This window comes from Conger conger, chromosome 14, assembly GCF_963514075.1.
Source record: "Conger conger chromosome 14, fConCon1.1, whole genome shotgun sequence".
Taxonomy (NCBI): Eukaryota; Metazoa; Chordata; class Actinopteri; order Anguilliformes; family Congridae; genus Conger; species Conger conger.
The window spans coordinates 31,375,260-31,392,176 of record NC_083773.1 but is presented as its reverse complement, the minus strand read 5'-3'; the positions used below and the strand labels follow the sequence as shown (position 1 = coordinate 31,392,176).

At 48.9% G+C, this 16,917-nt stretch overlaps 1 protein-coding gene across 1 annotated transcript in view; it reads left to right on the top strand.

The window, feature by feature from the left end:
• LOC133109603 (plexin-A1-like) overlaps positions 1 to 16,917 on the top strand; it is a 226,696-nt gene that overhangs the window by 141,579 nt on the left and 68,200 nt on the right. The window contains exon 10 of the mRNA XM_061218996.1: positions 12,097 to 12,297. Within this exon, the coding sequence (XP_061074980.1) occupies positions 12,097 to 12,297 (201 nt within the window). The remainder of the gene's footprint in view (positions 1 to 12,096; positions 12,298 to 16,917) is intronic.

Below are 16,917 nucleotides of genomic sequence, written 5' to 3'. Positions count from 1 at the left end.
CAGGGGTTGGGGTTTTGATCCCCTTTAGTGGAGCGGTATAGGCCCGGTGTTCCACTCTTCCCTGGTCTGAACCCCGGGACTTTTACCATTTTTAAATAATGTCTCTGTCATCTGTCTGGTCAGGTCATGACACAGCAGCTGAGACTGGGCCTCATTTCTGAAGCCCACTTCCTGGTTGTGTTGAGAGAGATTGCTCTCTACCAAAAGCGTGGTGCGCTCCAGTACTGATCTTTCAGAGTCAATGGCACCAATAAGGTCAAAGCCAATGCTTTTTTCCCCGCAAGAACTTTGCTGTTGCTGTAGTTTTCATCTGAAGTACAGATTTGTTGTTGTTGTTGTGTCATTTGGACAATACTTTACTATTTTGAGGGCCGATCAGAGACCCAGTCGCAGTGCGTCACTCGCGGGGGCTGCATCTCACACGCCCTGTGGATGACCTGGACTCCCGGACACCTCGACTCTTCTCTACTGTACAGTCTGTCTGCAGTTTGGACAACATGGCAGCCAGAAAACTGCACTTCTGCGGCTTCAAAGCGCTGATCCGGGAAAGCCGGTGGCCGACGTTGCAGTCACTCTGTCCATATTGCCGCAGTAGACCTCGCGTCGCGGGTTTTTGTACCGAAAAGCTTTGCCCGCATGGCGGCCCGTTCCGTCGTGTCAGATTTACGAGGCGCGCCGCTCTGGGCTCTGACACCGCGTGGCTCGTGAGAGCCGCTGTCTATCTCTCTCCCGCTTCTCGGCCCAAACGGCCGCTGACTGCAGGGCTGTGGCGTCCCGGGGCCTCCGGATGAGCGGGGGGCTAAGCGCTGCGTGCTTCCCCGCCGCGGGGAGGCTCAACCTCGGTCTCTCCGTCCCCGACGACCCTCCTCACCCCCACAGCCCGCCAGACAGAGGGGCGCTCAATCCACAAGGCCAGACTTTTAACGAATGAACCAACAAATTAAAGGATTCACGACAAACGGGACCTCGTCGAAGTCTCGCGCCTTCCGCGCCGGACCCGTATCGCGTGAAGGGCAGTGTCCGTCTTCTTCACGGCGGGGTCTCCGCTTCAGGTTCAGAGGCTGTCACTGATCTCTGCCTTTAATTATTCAGAGTGGATTAAATCTTCATTTCTAGATGCTTTCATGTCTGGTGCTGAAGATGAATTTTACCTCTAGATTTTTGTTGGGGGTGGAAAAGGGGGCGGGGGTAGATGGGATTGATGGATTCCCCATCGCAGGTCTTTTCAGAAATGCGCCCAGCATCGTTTTTTTTTCATGTGCTTTCACCTTAAAATGGTGGTGTTTCTGAGTTTTGGATTCTTTTTGAAAAGGAAAGTCTAATGACTTTTTGCTCTTAACAGTTTGCAGCACTGAATCCTGCTGCTCTTGTTAAAAATGTTCAGGAGGTTAACATAAGTATCTCAATATAAGTTTGTGTGATGCATTCATTTTGGTTGAAGATTTTTAAGAAGAAACTTTTTCAGCGGTTACCTTGGCAACCTAACTGCTGCTAAGCAAAGAAACTGGCACCTGTTTATGAATGGTTCAGCCTTCCAGTAGCACACTTAGGCTGTCTTAAGGACATAAAGTACGGATTTTTTTTTTTACATTTTATAACCTGAAAAAAGATGCCGGTTCCAACATTAATGAGCACATATGATAACGCAAATCATTATTTAGCCTATACCCTCTAAATTACAGCAGGCTGAGATCTATTGAGCTGCCACCTCTAACTGGGTTTTGCCAGCTCTCTCTCCCTTCCTCCCTCCCTCTCTCTCTCTCTCTCTCCCCCCCTCTCTCTCTCCCTCCTTCTCTCTCTCTCTCTTCCCCTCCCCCTCCCTCTCTCCCTCTCTCTCTCCCCCCACTATTTTGGGCAGGGGAGTGGGCGGACACTCAAAATCCCTTTCAACGTTCAAAGTCCCTTTTATTTTGTGCCGGGGCTCCTCTGGGTGCCGGTTGCTTATTAAGTTGTTTCTCTTTTGCTTCTCGACATTCGGCTCTCGCCAGTCGATGAGGCCCCTGGCTGCCTAATGAGACGCTTCAGCTGTTCCACCAAACACATTTGCCAAAAATAACATTAAAAGGGAGGGGGAAAGAGAATGGGAGATTGGGAGGGCTTTTAATTTATTTTCTCTGAATCCACTCCCGCACCATTACCATCGGCCGGGCTGACAGGTGCCTCTGAAGATTCCTGCTTGGCTCATATCAGGCTTTTGAGGAACATTGTTGGATTCACAACAGGAAGGGCTGGCAAGTCCGGGTGCAACTGTTTTGAAAGCGCGTTCTCTCTAATTTTAGCAGCAGCCGTGATTGTGTCGTTTTGTTTACCTTAAGTTTGGAGGAGGCAGCTGGCTCCAACAGCTATATATATATATATTTTTTTATTTTTTTTGATCAAACGCAGCACCTATGTTTGCGTGCATGCATACGTCTGTACATATATGTGTGTGTATGTATTTATCTATGTGTATATGTATGTATATATATATATATATATATATATATATATATATATATATATATAGACTCAGTGAGCACTTTATTACATATTTATTAGACCTATTTTTTAGACTTCTAGTGCTGTAGCCTATCCACTTAGAGGGTTGACGCATTTTGTGTTCAGAGATGCTCTTCTGCATACCACTGGTGTAATGTGTGGTTATTTGCGTTACTGTCACCTTCCTGTCAGCTTTGACCAGTCTGGCCATTCTCCTCTGATGTCTCTCATTAACAAGGCTTTCTGTCTGCAGAACTGCTGCTCACTGGATTTTTTTATTTTATTTTTCACAACACTCTGCTAACTCTAGAGACTGTTGTGCGTGAATTTCCCAGTTCAGCGGTTTCAGCGGTTTCTGAGATACTCAAACCACCCTGTCTGGCACCAACAGTCTTTCCACGGTCAAAGATCACATTTCTTCCCCATTCTTACATTTGGTCTGAAAAACAGCTGAACCTCTTGACCATGTCTTCATGCTTGTATGCATTTAGCTGCTGCCACATGATTGACTGATGAAATATTTCCATTAACAACTGGTGTACAGGTCTACCTAATAAAATGACTATCTACATTTATTTATACACTTTAATTTACCCCACTTGCTCACAACAAGATTATGTCCTGAGCTGATTGGCTGAGTTAATCTTTACGAGGGAAGCATCAGCAGTGGCCTTTTAAAGCTCAGAGTGTAGGACCAGGCCTGCTCAGGATCAGCCCTTACCCGGGTATATCTCCCCCATCTCTGAGGCAGAGGCGATGGCCGTCAGAGCAGGGAAATGTCAGGAATGCTATTGGAGTGGAACGCCGGGAGATCCGGGAGGAGGGCACGCAGCAGACCGTGTTGTGTGTTCTCCCGTCTGTGGCCCCTAAGTGTTCCAGGAGCTGGGCTCACGTGTTTGTGCGTGCGTGCGTGCGTGCGTGCGTGCGTGCGTGCGTGCGTGTGTGTGTGGGGGGGGGTGTGTCTGTGTGTCTGTGTGTCTGTGTGTCTGTGTGTGTCTGTGTGTGTTATGTGTGTCTGCGTGTGTCTCTGTGGTGTCTCTGTGTATGTGTATGTCTGTGGTGTGTGTGTGTGTGTGTGTGTATGTCTGTGTGTATGTCTGCGTGTGTCTCTGTGGTGTCTCTGGTGTGTGTGTGTATGTGTATGTCTGTGGTGTATGTGTGTGTATGTGTATGTGTATATGTGTGTGAGTGTGAGTGTGTGTGTCTGTGTCTGTGATGTGTGTGTGTGTGTGTGTGTGTGTGTGTGTCTGTGTGAGTGTGAGTGTGTGTGTGTGTGTCTGTGTTGTGAGTGTGTGTGTGTGTGTCTGTGTCTGTGTCTGTGTGTGTGTGTGTGTGTGTGTGTGTGTATGTGGTGTGAGTGTGTGTGTCTGTGTCTGTGTCTGTGATGTGTGTGTGTATGTGTGTATGTGTTGTGAGTGTGTGTGTGAGTTTTAATCTGCCACCGTCAAGGCTTGACGGACCTACCTGAAGTGTTGATCGGTGTGTTGTTTGCCTGCGGGTTTTAAACATTTATAAGGCATCCTGACTTCCTTCCTTGAATAAATTGTGTCTTCTGATTGATTAAAGGAAACAAAAAAAACCTGGGCTCAGAATATAGAGCGTGGTAAATGAAGAGTATCTCTCACTTGCTTCCGGTTTCAGAAGCGCACACTTTATTTTGCGGATTTAAAGAGCAGCTGTTTAATTGGATCGTGCGTAGAGAATGCGAGCCGTGTAAATCAGTCCGCGGCTCCTTTCGCGGCGCGTGAGAGGCAGCTTTTTTTTCCTGCTCTGTTTTTGGAGCGTTAGAAAATAGCATTTTCTTTCACCAGCCTGCGCTTGGAACTTGTGAGAAATCCGCCGCTTGGAAACGGCGGTCGTTCCCCGCCTCCTGGCGCCTCAGCGGCACTGTGTGCTCATGAACAACCGGAACATTCCATTTACAGAGAACAGGTCCCGCTCGGTCAACACGGCCCACCGCAAAGCAAACAATGTGAGCTAATTGTCAGTAATCACGATTATCACATATGCACAGATTTCGAATGAAATGCAATCAAATTTGTTCATTAGCCTGTGTTGTGCAGCGAGATTGATCATAATTAAGACGAGTTAAAAGCAATGCCTGTAATCTGATCACAGAAGTAGAAGCATCGACTATTCAGGGGAAAAATGTTGTGCTCAAAAAAAAATAAAAAATAAAAATGGTTTGTGTGTTGAATCAAATTTGCCTCAATTTTTAACTTAAGAGCACAGCATTTACATAGCATTTATTAGGCTTCTGCCCCATAATACACTGAGATTGTCCCTCTGGTCAAATTATCCCCAATGCCCCAGCGCAGTGATGGGGACACTGTGCTGTAGGAGGCGCCATCTTTCGGTTGAGGTGTTAAACCGAGGTCCCTGGCTCACTGGTCATTAGAGTCATCCCATGACACTCTTCGCAAAGAGTAGGGGGTTCCCCAGTGTCCTGGCTAAATTCCCAACCCTGGCTGTTTCAACCTGCTACCTAATCACCCCCTGATTCAATTGGCAAAAAACATTGTTCTCTCCCTCTCCACCTCAGCTGGTGCGTGACGAGTGGGTGCTGCACATCGGTGGTGTTGAGGCGAGTTTCCGCCTTATCACTGTAAGAGCTTTGAGTGTCGAGAAAACGTGCTACATAACTGTAATTATCTATCTATAATATCTATTCTCTATCATGTGTGCAATTACACAAGAAAGCAATTCTGAAATCAGTCTAAGCGACTTCAGTCTCAACGATATCTTGTATACTGTAACATCTGCTAGCATTATGATCACAAAAGATTCTCTCTTTATTGGTCTCCATTCAAACACATATTCCATTGCCCTGCTTGCAAGGCAAAAGCAGATATTTGGGTTTGGATACACCCAAATAATATGAAGATATTATTGTGTTTGTTGTAAACAAAGCACTCTGACATTTCAATGCAAGTAAAAACGTTGTGGACCAAATTAAATATATTCTCAATTTACCTTTATATTTAAGTCAGTCAGTCTATCCATATCAATCGGTCTGTCAATCAATTACACAGTCTTTTAGTCAGTCAAGTGAGTCACATAGCCATTCAGCCAGCTGTACAGCTAGTCAGTCAGTCAGTCAGTGAATGCAAAGCCAAGCACAGAGTTTCAAAGCAATCGCCTGTAGGTTACCAATATGTTTTAAACTGTGCAGCAGTTCTTCTCAATCCAGGATTTTAAGGGAAACTGTGTTCCTATCCATTCACTTCAGAGTTCAGTCCAACAAAGGTAAACTGCGAAGCCCATTAACATGGCTTCCCCTGCATTGTTTTCCTGACACTCCTGTTCATCCTCCATCTCTACAGACCTTGAGAAATGAAAGCGAATGGGAGTTTGAGCCAAAATGTCTGCCGGCGGGAAGACCGCATTTAGCAAGGATGTTATTTTGAAACCTCACACCATTTAATGCAAATTAATGTTCCAAATATTGTTCTCCTTCCTGGCCAGAGGAAAGGAAAGCTGGTAAATGATTATTTTTGCTCTCTGGAGAGGCTGAAAAGGCTTAAAAGGCCTTTATTGCCTCGCCTTTCCTCCTTTTTATGTGTGTCTGTGTCTGTGTCTGTGTCTGTGTCTGTGTCTGTGTCTCTGTCTCTGTCTCTGTCTCTGTCTCTGTCTCTGTCTCTGTCTCTGTCTCTGTCTCTGTCTCTGTCTCTGTGTGTCTGTGTCTGTGTCTGTGTCTGTGTCTGTGTCTGTGTCTGTGTCTGTGTCTCTGTCTCTGTCTCTGTCTCTGTCTCTGTCTCTGTCTCTCTGTCTCTGTCTGACTATCTGTGTGTCTGTGTCTGTCTGACTATCTGTGTGTCTGTGTCTGTGTCTGTGTCTGTGTCAGTGTCTGTGTGAGAGAGGGGGATAGAGACCTCACCTGTTTATGCAGTGCCTGTTCCACCAAGGTGCTAGACTTTGTTTCTTTTCTGTTGATTTCAGTGTTTGCGCCGGAATTGGAGATTAAGCACTGCCTCATTCTTTATTTTGTGTATGTTTTGCCGAGTTTAAATTCAGCCTATCAGGTGTTACATGAATTAGGGACGGATTGCTCTCGAAAGCGGGGCGCGTTCCAGGCAGCGCATGCATTATGTATTCTTAATGCGCCGCGCGTTCGCTCCCGACAGCTCGGCTTAAGCCTGGGAGTCCTGGCGTTTTATTTAAATATTTCCCCGATTCTTATCAGGGGAATCTCACTCTCCCTGGTAAATGGACTCCAGTCATGTTACAAGGTGTCCTGCTCAGCTCCCAAGGCTGGCTTATCTGATCCTTCCATAGACACTTGATTGCTCAGTCGAGATAGGAGCAGAGACTTATAGAGCGAGGGTGAGGAGGAAAGGCAAAAGGGACACTTACGGTAGTGGAACACCAACCCTTAGCTTTTTGGCACATGCTGCTCAATCTAAATTAAAGACTTTTTTTAATTAAATCTTACCGGCATCTAATTTTGTTGTAGATTAGGGGAAATGCACCTGGCGTTTGTCATTGTGCAGCTGGAGACAGTGCAGTCGTGTCCCTCTGAGCTGGCTATAAAGTACCCCCGTTGAACGAGTGAAAATGCAGAGGAGAACGTCTCCCCTCCCACCTTTGTCCTCGACGGGACCCCGTGTCCCTCTGAGCTGGCTATAAAGTACCCCCGTTGAACGAGTGAAAATGTAGAGGAGAACGTCTCCCCTCCCACCTCTGTCCTCGACGGGACCCCGTAGCCGAGCGAGCGGTCGTGTCAGCGCCCGTGTCAGCGGCCGCTCCGGCCTCTGCGCAGATCAGCCGTCCTTCCTCATCCCGCGGTCTCATCGTCTCCTCATTTGATAGCCCCCCAGTTACCGTCGGCGTGGCGGAGACGGCCTTCGCCAGCTGTCGCCCAGCGTGAGCCAATCCCTCGCCTTGTCCTTGGCCGCCCCGCGGTCCTGGAGCCCCTCGTCGCGCCGCAGATGATTTGTCGGCAGCGTGACGTTGTCCGGCGGAGACAGCGCCGGCTCCGCGGGCTCCCTCGCAGCTGAACGCGCGCCGATGTGAAAGCCTTATTAACGCGCTCTGGGCCAGCTGCTCCCGCCACCGCGGCTAAGAAGCAGCTCCGCACTCTCAATAAAGAGGCTGGGCCGCACTGTTCCTGATTAATCTTTTTTGAAGTATGAGGACTCCAAATCCCATGATGCTCCTCTTCTTGTTCAGGGAAAATGGCAGCTGTGATTTGATGCCAGAGGGCGTGGAGCTGGAGGCAGCGTTTGAATAAAACAAACATGGTGAAATGGAGCTGATGCAGCAGGGCGCGGAGAGGAGGGGCGTTGGACCCGTTCCACTCGCTGGAGTGGAGGTTGTTTGTCTGTTTCAGTCTGTCTCTCTTCCAGCTTGTTTGTGACCAGACAAGTTGTGATTTTTCTGTTATTTTGACTGCAGCTGTTCGGGGAATGTATGACCGCAAAATAATGACTTATGGGGCCAGTGGAAAATGCTGAAGTATTTTGGGAGTAATTAGCGTGTGAACTCCCTCTCTTTGAGATGCAGTCGCTCCAGTGGTCCAAATCGTACCACTGTGGCTCTGCTTATTCCCTTTCTGCTGTAAACATCTCTTTAAAAGCGTGTCATTCCAAAAGCTCCCCTACGGGATTGTGGGCAGAGAAACGCGATGACCTTTCTGCAGCTGATTAGAAGGACCCGTGTGGAACCTGCCCTCACCCCAGACTTCCCGTAGCAACTGCGGCAAGGCTGACCGCACCTGCACCTCATCCTCGAACAGCCCTTTCCCTCCTTTTAAAAACATAAAAAATAAAATCAGAGTGAGAAACTACTTCAAAGGAATCCCCACGGTAAAATTTTGCCTCATTGTTCTCTACGTTTTTAAATGCAGCTTTGGACTGTTTTGACACCTGTCGGAACAGTTGGAGATTTTTTTCTGCTTTTGTCTACCCCTGCCCTGCTGCCTTCAGAGCGTCGCCGGTCTCTGCTCGAGCTGACGAGAGAGATCACAGGCCTTCAAAAAGGCCCTCTGTTCTCTCTGCGTTCAGTGACCATGTGGCTCAGGCGGGTGACACCGTATTGGGTTAGCGTAGACGGTATCGGGGCCCATAGAGAATTTGCCCACTACGATGTTTAAATACACGGACGTTGAATTTGACCTTGTGAGAACAGAGCCACTGGACCTCCTGACAGGGTTCCTCTCCCTTGTTCCAGAAGCATCTCCGCAGGTCCGACCTCTGTTCTATTGGGGAGTTCGAAAAGGGAAGAAACATCTGGCAGAAGCCTCCGCATTCCTGACCGGAACAGAAGCCTTGTGTCTGGCGGAGCCCGGCGTGATGCCGGGCAGACAGTCCGTGAAGCAGAACTAGAGAAACGTATTACTCTCCCGCTTATAGATAAAACATCAGAGTGATTCAGGAAGAGGGCACGAGGCGTGTGCGGTGTCTAGACAGGCAGACCGAGGCTTCCCTGGCTGCAGGCGGAGAGCAGACTCCATCACGGCCACGTTGTCCGCTCACGCGCCCTCTCCCTTCCCACACCGTTACGCCATCCAGTCGGTGACATTACCTGCTGTATCACAGGCTGTGAATATGAATGCGTTTCCTGTGCCCAAGGAGAGAACATGCGTTGGCACCGCTATTGTCCTTGCATGCCCCCCCCCTCCGTCATTAATATTGATGAGCCCGACACACGGCTTCAGTCATGCAGAGACGTGGAGTTGACCACCTGGTGAGTCTGGAGCGCATCTGTGGTACAGATCCCACCCCGGAGGCAGCGTTTAACCGGCTGTGCCACGGCCCCGCCCCGGCCGATACAGGCTGGTGACGGGGAGGGGGGGGACACCGGTGGGATTCAACAGTGGTACTGCTGCCTTACATCATCGCCCTCGCCCTCGCTGCCCTCCTGACCAATCAGAAGGCTTGTTTTTTTTTTTTTAAAGCTGCCGACGCGCTCGCCCGCATACGTCAACGTCGAAGCGCGTTGTTGTCGTATAGGATTGCGAAATGAATTCGATGCCGGCTTGATTCACATTGATTTACAGACAAATGCACACTCCCGGTCTATAAACGGATTGGGGTTCGGTGAAATATCGCCCGCGTTGCTGAAGACGTGTCAGCTGCCTCGCGCGTTTAGGATTTTTCCCGTCATATGAAATTCACACAAGGTCGCAGCAAAAGTAAAAAGAATTCCTCATCACAGTCATGTTGGTGAAAATATCGTGCATGAATGATAGCCAGATAGTCTTTTCGATCGGTTATGTTGTCTACATCAGCTGTTTAGAGAGGCTGGTATTCTGTCATTTTTTTATTAGCATATTCCTGTCTTCATTAGAAGCTCAAGGCGATTAATTAACTTTCTGTTGTCAATTATGAGGGTTTGTGAATCCTGTATCATTGTTCATGTAAATTGATCTTCTTTTTAATGCCTGGAAGTGATCATTTGTTCGCCGGCCTTAATGGGCATTCAGTTTGCAGTTTGGTAGCCAGAATGGATATCGCTCAATTTCATTACGTCTAATGTTTTCCCTCATCTCCACCTTCAACTTTCAATACCAACTCATTACCTGCAATTAATCTGACACCAATTCAACAAAAGCAAATTAAAAAAAATTCACCGACAACGCACGTCATCTAATCATTGGTTTATAATTACCAAATTGACAGATTAAAAAAAATGTATGCTCCTTAAAGTATAAAAGTGTGTACAATAAATATTCAAATGGGTGACGCTTCATAAAAGCTGTGTAAATAGGCTATTTTTTTCTCTAGCAGGTGCTATATAAACCTGTGTGTAAATATAATAAATGTCCCCATAAGCATAGCGAAAGACCTCATAATGGCATCCATAATCGCAAATCTAATAGAGCATGACAAATGTATACCTTATTTGCTGTATGACATTTTATATCCAGAGCATCGTAAGTGGGTATAGATTTTTGTGAATGAATACGAATGGCTTCGTACAGGGGCACGCGCAATGAATATAGATGCACGCTTATGAATGCTGTCATTTAGGCTTAGTGTTTACGAAGTGGCTTCGAAAGCCTCCCTGTTATCTCGGCGTTAATTAAGATGCCTGCTTCAGCACCGTCGGTTGTAAACGGTAAATAATATAACTTGTACATTATCTGAGCGATCGTGTGAAGACCGCGTCTGCGGAGCTCGTCCTGTCCTCCTCACGGGGTCACCTCGCGATGAATCACTCGGACGTGAGCCGGCGGATTCACGCCGCCGCGGACAACTTTGCCGCCGATAGTTTTCTTTTCAGCGGGAAGCCGATGAAAGGGGGGTCGGGGGGGTGTTAATAAAGGGAGGGAGATCCGCTGCAATCACATTTGCAACACAAAGGGACGGCGCGGAGTCACGGGGAGCTCAGAGGGAACGGGGCCGGTTCGCCGGCGAGGGTAGTTATTCTGAAGCATCCGTCAGGGAGCCCGCAGTCACTCCAGAGTGGAAGCTGTTCAGCGCTGCTGCTCTTCTGACGCGATTTGATGTGGCAAAAGTTCTTTTTTTGGAGAGGTGCAGGTAGATACTCGAGCCCGAATTAGATGCTCTGATTCAGGACGGTGTGCAACGGATGGGTTTCATAAAAGTTAAGGAACTGTCATGTGATCCCAGGAAGCACCTGGTCCCCACCGGAACGTTCTTTCGTCTTGAAGTAGCAAAGATGGAAGGAATTCAGGAGCTGACCGTCTGGTTACTATAGAGGATCTTGAGCTGGAACCCGACGGCTGTCGTTCGGATACCAAAACTATTCCTCTTCCTGTAGACTTCTGCTTCCCATCAATGTGGATATGGCTCATTTTGTCTACATTATGTTTATTGACATCAATCCCAGCCTCTCCCCGTGTGTACGGTGTCGTACGCGTCATTGGTCAGGAGGGTGCGGTGTGTTTTCCTGATTAGTTCAGTATGTAAGGATGAGGGCGCTGGGCACTGTGCTGCTTTCTTTAGCCTCCCAGCTGTGCTGTGTGGCCTTGGGGTTACCCAAGGCCGTCATTAGCTGTCACCGGAGCCCCATTTCCCGTAACCCGTACGAAGGCGTTCGTCAGAAACACGCTGATGGCGGCGGGTCAGGCGGAGTCTGCCGCCCGCCCCGGTAACAGATCGGTCTGTGACTGCGGTCACCTTGGGGGCGAGGTGCGTGACGAATGGGGGTGGCTCCAGCGGGCCCTCTTCCCGCGTCTCCCCCTCCGTATGCTCCCCGGTCCCGCGGCTGAGCCGCCTTAACGCCGCGGTCAGACGGGGGGGGGGGCGCGGGGAAACATGGAGCCGCTGTGCCCTGCGGAAGTCTTCTGCACTGCCAGGGGCGTCATCTCAATCCAACTGGCATCACAATGCGCTCAGCACTGCCAAGCTGCAATCAGCACTTTCAATGGCTTAATTTAATTTCTCTCTGTATCTAGCAATTGGTCTGGTAATGAATGTTGCCGAATCATATTTTTTTAATTATTTTTTTTTTTATCTCCCTCTCCTCTGGTGAAATTTTCATACTGGTTCACAAAACCGCTATTTAGACTATTTTTCTCCCTTGCCCTTTCTGTCTCTCTCTGTCTCTCTCTCTTTCTTTCTCTTTCTAACGATGAGATGTGTCGAGTGTGTTATCCTTGCGTGTGGACGCGGGGGTGTTTTGTTGATGCGCTCTCCCTCCCTCCTCCCTCAGGACTGCCCGCAGATCCTCCCCTCCACGCAGATCTACATCCCGGTGGGCGTGACCAAGCCCATCACGCTGTCGGCCCGGAACCTTCCGCAGCCGCAGTCCGGCCAGCGCAACTACGAGTGCATCTTCCACATCCAGGGCGCGGTGCACAGCGTGACCGCCCTGCGCTTCAACAGCACCAGCATCCAGTGCCAGAACACCTCGGTGAGCGTCCGTCCGTCCGTCCCTCCTCCCTCCCTCCCTCCCTCGCTCCGCGCCGCGCTCCGTCTCCGAGGTCCCGCGGTGTCGGCTGAGGCGCCCGTAGACCCGGCCCCCGGCCCGGGAACGCAATGCATCACGCGGCCGCGGCCCTGGCTGACAAACAAGATACCGGAGCGTAGGGCCCGGCGAGATAATAGAATAGCGCACTTCATGCGTCAGCGTCGGAGACAAGACTGTGTCATCCGCTTAGATAAAGCCCCGCTGAACTGAAGTGAATAGAATCAGCCGCGCCAGGGTTCAGTTTAATATTTAGTTTCCTCAGTGAGCCGCGGAATGTAAAAAATGCTGTTTCCCATGCGCATCAGTGTGCAGAATAACCCCATGATAGCATTTTAATAATGCCGGGGAGTGGTGTGTGTCGCTTAGTACTTCTTCAGCAAACGCAGAATCCCTTTTCAGCTTCCCTCCCTGCTGGGACGTAAACACGCGTTCGGCGCGTGGAATTAAGTTAACATCAAGGGCATTTTCTTTCTCCTTGTCGTTTTTCGGGAGCGCCCTGGCTGCGTGCCGACGTTCCCTCCGTCCTCTCCGGGCCCTGTTCAGTCACGGCGGGAAGCCTCGCCTCTGTCCAAAACCCAGCCGGAGCCCCCTGCTGCCACCAGTTCTGTCTCCAGAACCGGATCCGCTCCGCCCCGCGCTCCCTCCCCCCGCTCTTCCTGACAGCGGCCCAGCCGCGCCGATCCGCTTGGCTGAGGCCCGGATCCACAGGGCGAGCAGTGCCGGGACTGATCCCGCTTACGCCCCCGTGCCTTCAGAGGGCTGAGGGCAGGTGACGGATCGCTGGTCCTGTGCGTGTGTGTGTGTGCGCGTGCGTGTGTGTGTGCGTGTGTACGTGCGTGTACGTGCGCCTTATGTGTGTGTGCGTGTGTGTGCGTGTGTGTGCGTGTGTGTGCGTGTGCACCGCATGGCGCTTCCTTGACGTGTTCGACAGACCCCCCCCCCCTGTTTCGTTTACCTTCTGCATCTGTGTTCAGCCGAACCCCGCGGCTCCTCGGCCGCTCCCCCCCCCGTCCCCGGTCCTCCTCCTCCTCACGTCCCGGCTCTTAATCCGATCGGTCAAACATCTCCACGCCGTCGCCGCCGGCCGCTTATGAAGCGGTGCCCGTCACTCCGCCGAGATTAAACGCTCGTTCACAGAAACGTATACCAGGGGAAACTACGCGCCCGTCCTGGCTGTGTCAATACGCGGCGGACTTGAGCGAGCGCTTAGCGTAATTGTCCGGCCCTGATAAAGCGGGCCACTGTGTAATGTGTCTTAGCGGGGTCCGCAGTCATTACGCTGCCCCAGCCTGCGTATTTGATGGCCGTTCGGCTCGGGGCTCTGGGCTTTATTGATGGCTATTGTAGGACTGTGAGCCGGGCTGGGGGAAGCTAATTACACAGGGACAGCGCTGCCCGGCTAAAGAAGCTTTTATTGACTGCTTGCTGTTGTAGCCGTTCCAAATAAACAAAACCCCCAGCCTGGGCTGCCTGCCCCCCCCCCCCCCGTATCAATAATGGAGCAGGCAGTATTATCAGTGAGCTTTATGGGTTCAGCAGTCAGTCTTAACTGGAACAATCAGTTGCTATGGTTAAAAATCACTCTTAAGAGTTCCAGTTTAGACTTTTAGTGAAGATACTGTACAACCTAGCATTATTTTTCTGGTTATTTGTTAAATTCTTGTGGATCAGCTGACATATCTTGCTTTTTTTATGGTAGGAGTTATTTACACAGCTCGATATACTGAGGCAGCTCTTAAGTGCTGCAGATATCCCTCATTGTTGAGTTGGACCGGCATTCAGTACACTTCATATTCAAGCCAAGTTTTGAAAAGATGCAGACATATAAAATAATAAGTTTTCTGTTTCTGCAATCTGAATCCGCCACAATGTCGAACATACTCGACGACCAACAGCAGTGCCTCAGAATAGATACGTTCAGGAACCAAACATTGTGTGATGACAAGGACGCGCTGCAATTTTGGTCCGAGTTCAGCTGTTTATTTGGGTCTGGGAGTTTTTCTGGGAGTTTTCCGGCATTGTTGGTGAAATGAGATGCTTGCCTGCTGAAACAGCACCTCAGTTTAACACATGATTATGTTGCCAGTTCCACGCATGATGACAAGTGGTCTTGTGAGGTTCTTACAACTGGAAGTAGCAATCAAGGTGTTACGGCAAAGTAGAAGTGTTTACCAATTTCTGCTCAGAGTTGGTTTTGCAAGCAGAGAGCAATTATCAACAGCCAGTTAAAACTGAATATTTAATAACTGTGTTATTGAGAGCTGTTTCCATTAGAACCTCAGCAGTAATCAGCCAGAGAGCTGTGGAAAAAAAAATGTTGAGAGGTGAGCTCCAAACCGAAAATACAAACTGGACAAAAACAGAAGATGAGGAGTTTATTGAGCTGTGGCAATCGCAGTTTGGCCTAAACTGTTGCCAAACAGCTAGCACTTGAGGCGGTGGTGCTTGATACAAAAGGCTGGACAAATTTGTCCTTGTATATATTATTTAGAATCATCTAACAGCCCGAACATCTTCTTGGTTCTTAAATAGTAACTAGTAGTAGGGTTCCCCAATTTCAAAAGTGGAGTGGTGTATTGGCCCCACCCATCCATATTCTGCACTGGGCCTCTCATCAGTCTGGTTGATTCACAGTACACAAACATTATGGTTTTGAAGAATACTAATCTGTATGTATGTCTTGCACTCATTGATATTAGCTGTGGCGGTCTCATGAGTTTTATTTGACCAGAAGCTCTTGGGCGAATGAATAAATGCAAATGGAAATGTGTAATCCTTATCATGCCGCTCTCCCTGCATCCTGTGAAGTTAATCTGGCCTGGAGAAAGCACAAAAACTGTTGCGGTACATGCAAAACTTCAAGGTAAAACGGTGGCAAGCTGAGACATTCTTGGTGTGTTTTTGGTCAGTTTGCTTGTATGGTAAGTGCAGTCATATTTCATATTTGTTATTTGTTGACGGCCAGTGTGGTGTTGAAGGGTCCTTAGCCAGAGTGGTGTTGTAGGTTCCTTAGCCAGTGTGGTGTTGTAGGTTCCTTAGCCAGTGTGGTGTTGTAGGTTGCTTAGCCAGTGTGGTGTTGTAGGTTGCTTAGCCAGTGTGGTGTTGTAGGTTGCTTAGCTAGAGTGGTGTTGAAGGTTCCTTGCCCAGTGTGGTGTTGTAGGTTGCTTAGCCAGTGTGGTGTTGTAGGTTGCTTAGCCAGTGTGGTGTTGTAGGTTCCTTAGCCAGTGGTGTTGAAGGAGTCCTCAGTGTGTCTAGATGTAGATGACTTCTCCCTCCTCCACACACATTATTAATGCATGATGTAAACGCTGAATGTCCGCTCTTCTGAAATGCTGAATGTACTCTTTAATCCAGCAGACAGGGAAATCATGAGTGGTTAATAGATATTGGATTTTTAACAAGAACGGGTGAAAAAAGACCAATTTGCGCGGAGAAAGAAAAGAAGGGGGCCGGCTCCTGCTAATCGATTGATTAAACAGGAGGATGTTAATCCTGACGTTCGCCCACCCTGAACCCCGGCACACAGACGGCATTGTTCGGCGTGTTAGCTCAGCGTTCAGGTCTCCAGGGTCTGGGAGGCTGTGTTCATCTGTCTGTTTACACTGTGGAGTGATGCCGGGCCCAGCACTCTCTGTTCAAAGAAGACCCAGCTCATTCTGCTTTGTGTATGCACGTGTGTTTCCCCGTGTACATACACACGTGTGAGTGAGTGCGTGAGTGTGTACACAGATGTGCCTTTTCACTGGAGACTACACTAAAATAAGGACTGCGGCCTGCACATGTGTGGGTGATTGGAGTGCAAGTTTAGCGTAGGTCAGGGCTGAAACGGGTTCAGTCTAGAGACAGACACACCATGCGGTTTGGTTCAGAAAACCCGTCGTGGTTTCTGTTTAAGAATATGCAGACACAAGGCCTTTGAAGTACCACTACTTCAATTAAAGAACACGGCCTGTGTGGGGAACTAAATAATTGACACGGAAATGGATTTTGCAACCGACACAGCCCCAAGTCCCCACCACTCCTGGTCAGACTGGGTGATAAACTGTAACTATAATTATTGAAAATTCATAATAAGTATTATCATCAGCTTACGATACACCACCTTGGGTTTATTTTTGTTAGTTTTTTTCCTGTGTTCATATCTGATGTCCACCTCAGATTTCAGGTGTCCATGAGTTGATTCTGAGGGAGCAATGACACCTGTCTCTTGCGTGTTGAGATGACAGCCAGTCAGAAGCATGGCCAAGCGGGTCGCATGCAATCGACAAAAACATATGGCACGATCACATGTAAGTGGCACGGCCTTTCTGATTGGCTGTCATATCAACCCTCAACACCCAGCAGACACTCGTGTTTACGCTTTTATTCACGGAAGCATTTCCGGTTCTACTGCATGAGGTACGAAGAAAATGTAAAAAGAGAGCCGCGAGAATGCACAGCAGCAATACTTATTAAACATTCTTTGAGAACAATAACAATTATCGTCACGGTTTATCACCCAGCCCTCATCTAGCTCCAAATGTTTATCGAGAAGCAGCACAAGGATCTCTGAGTCCCGATGGC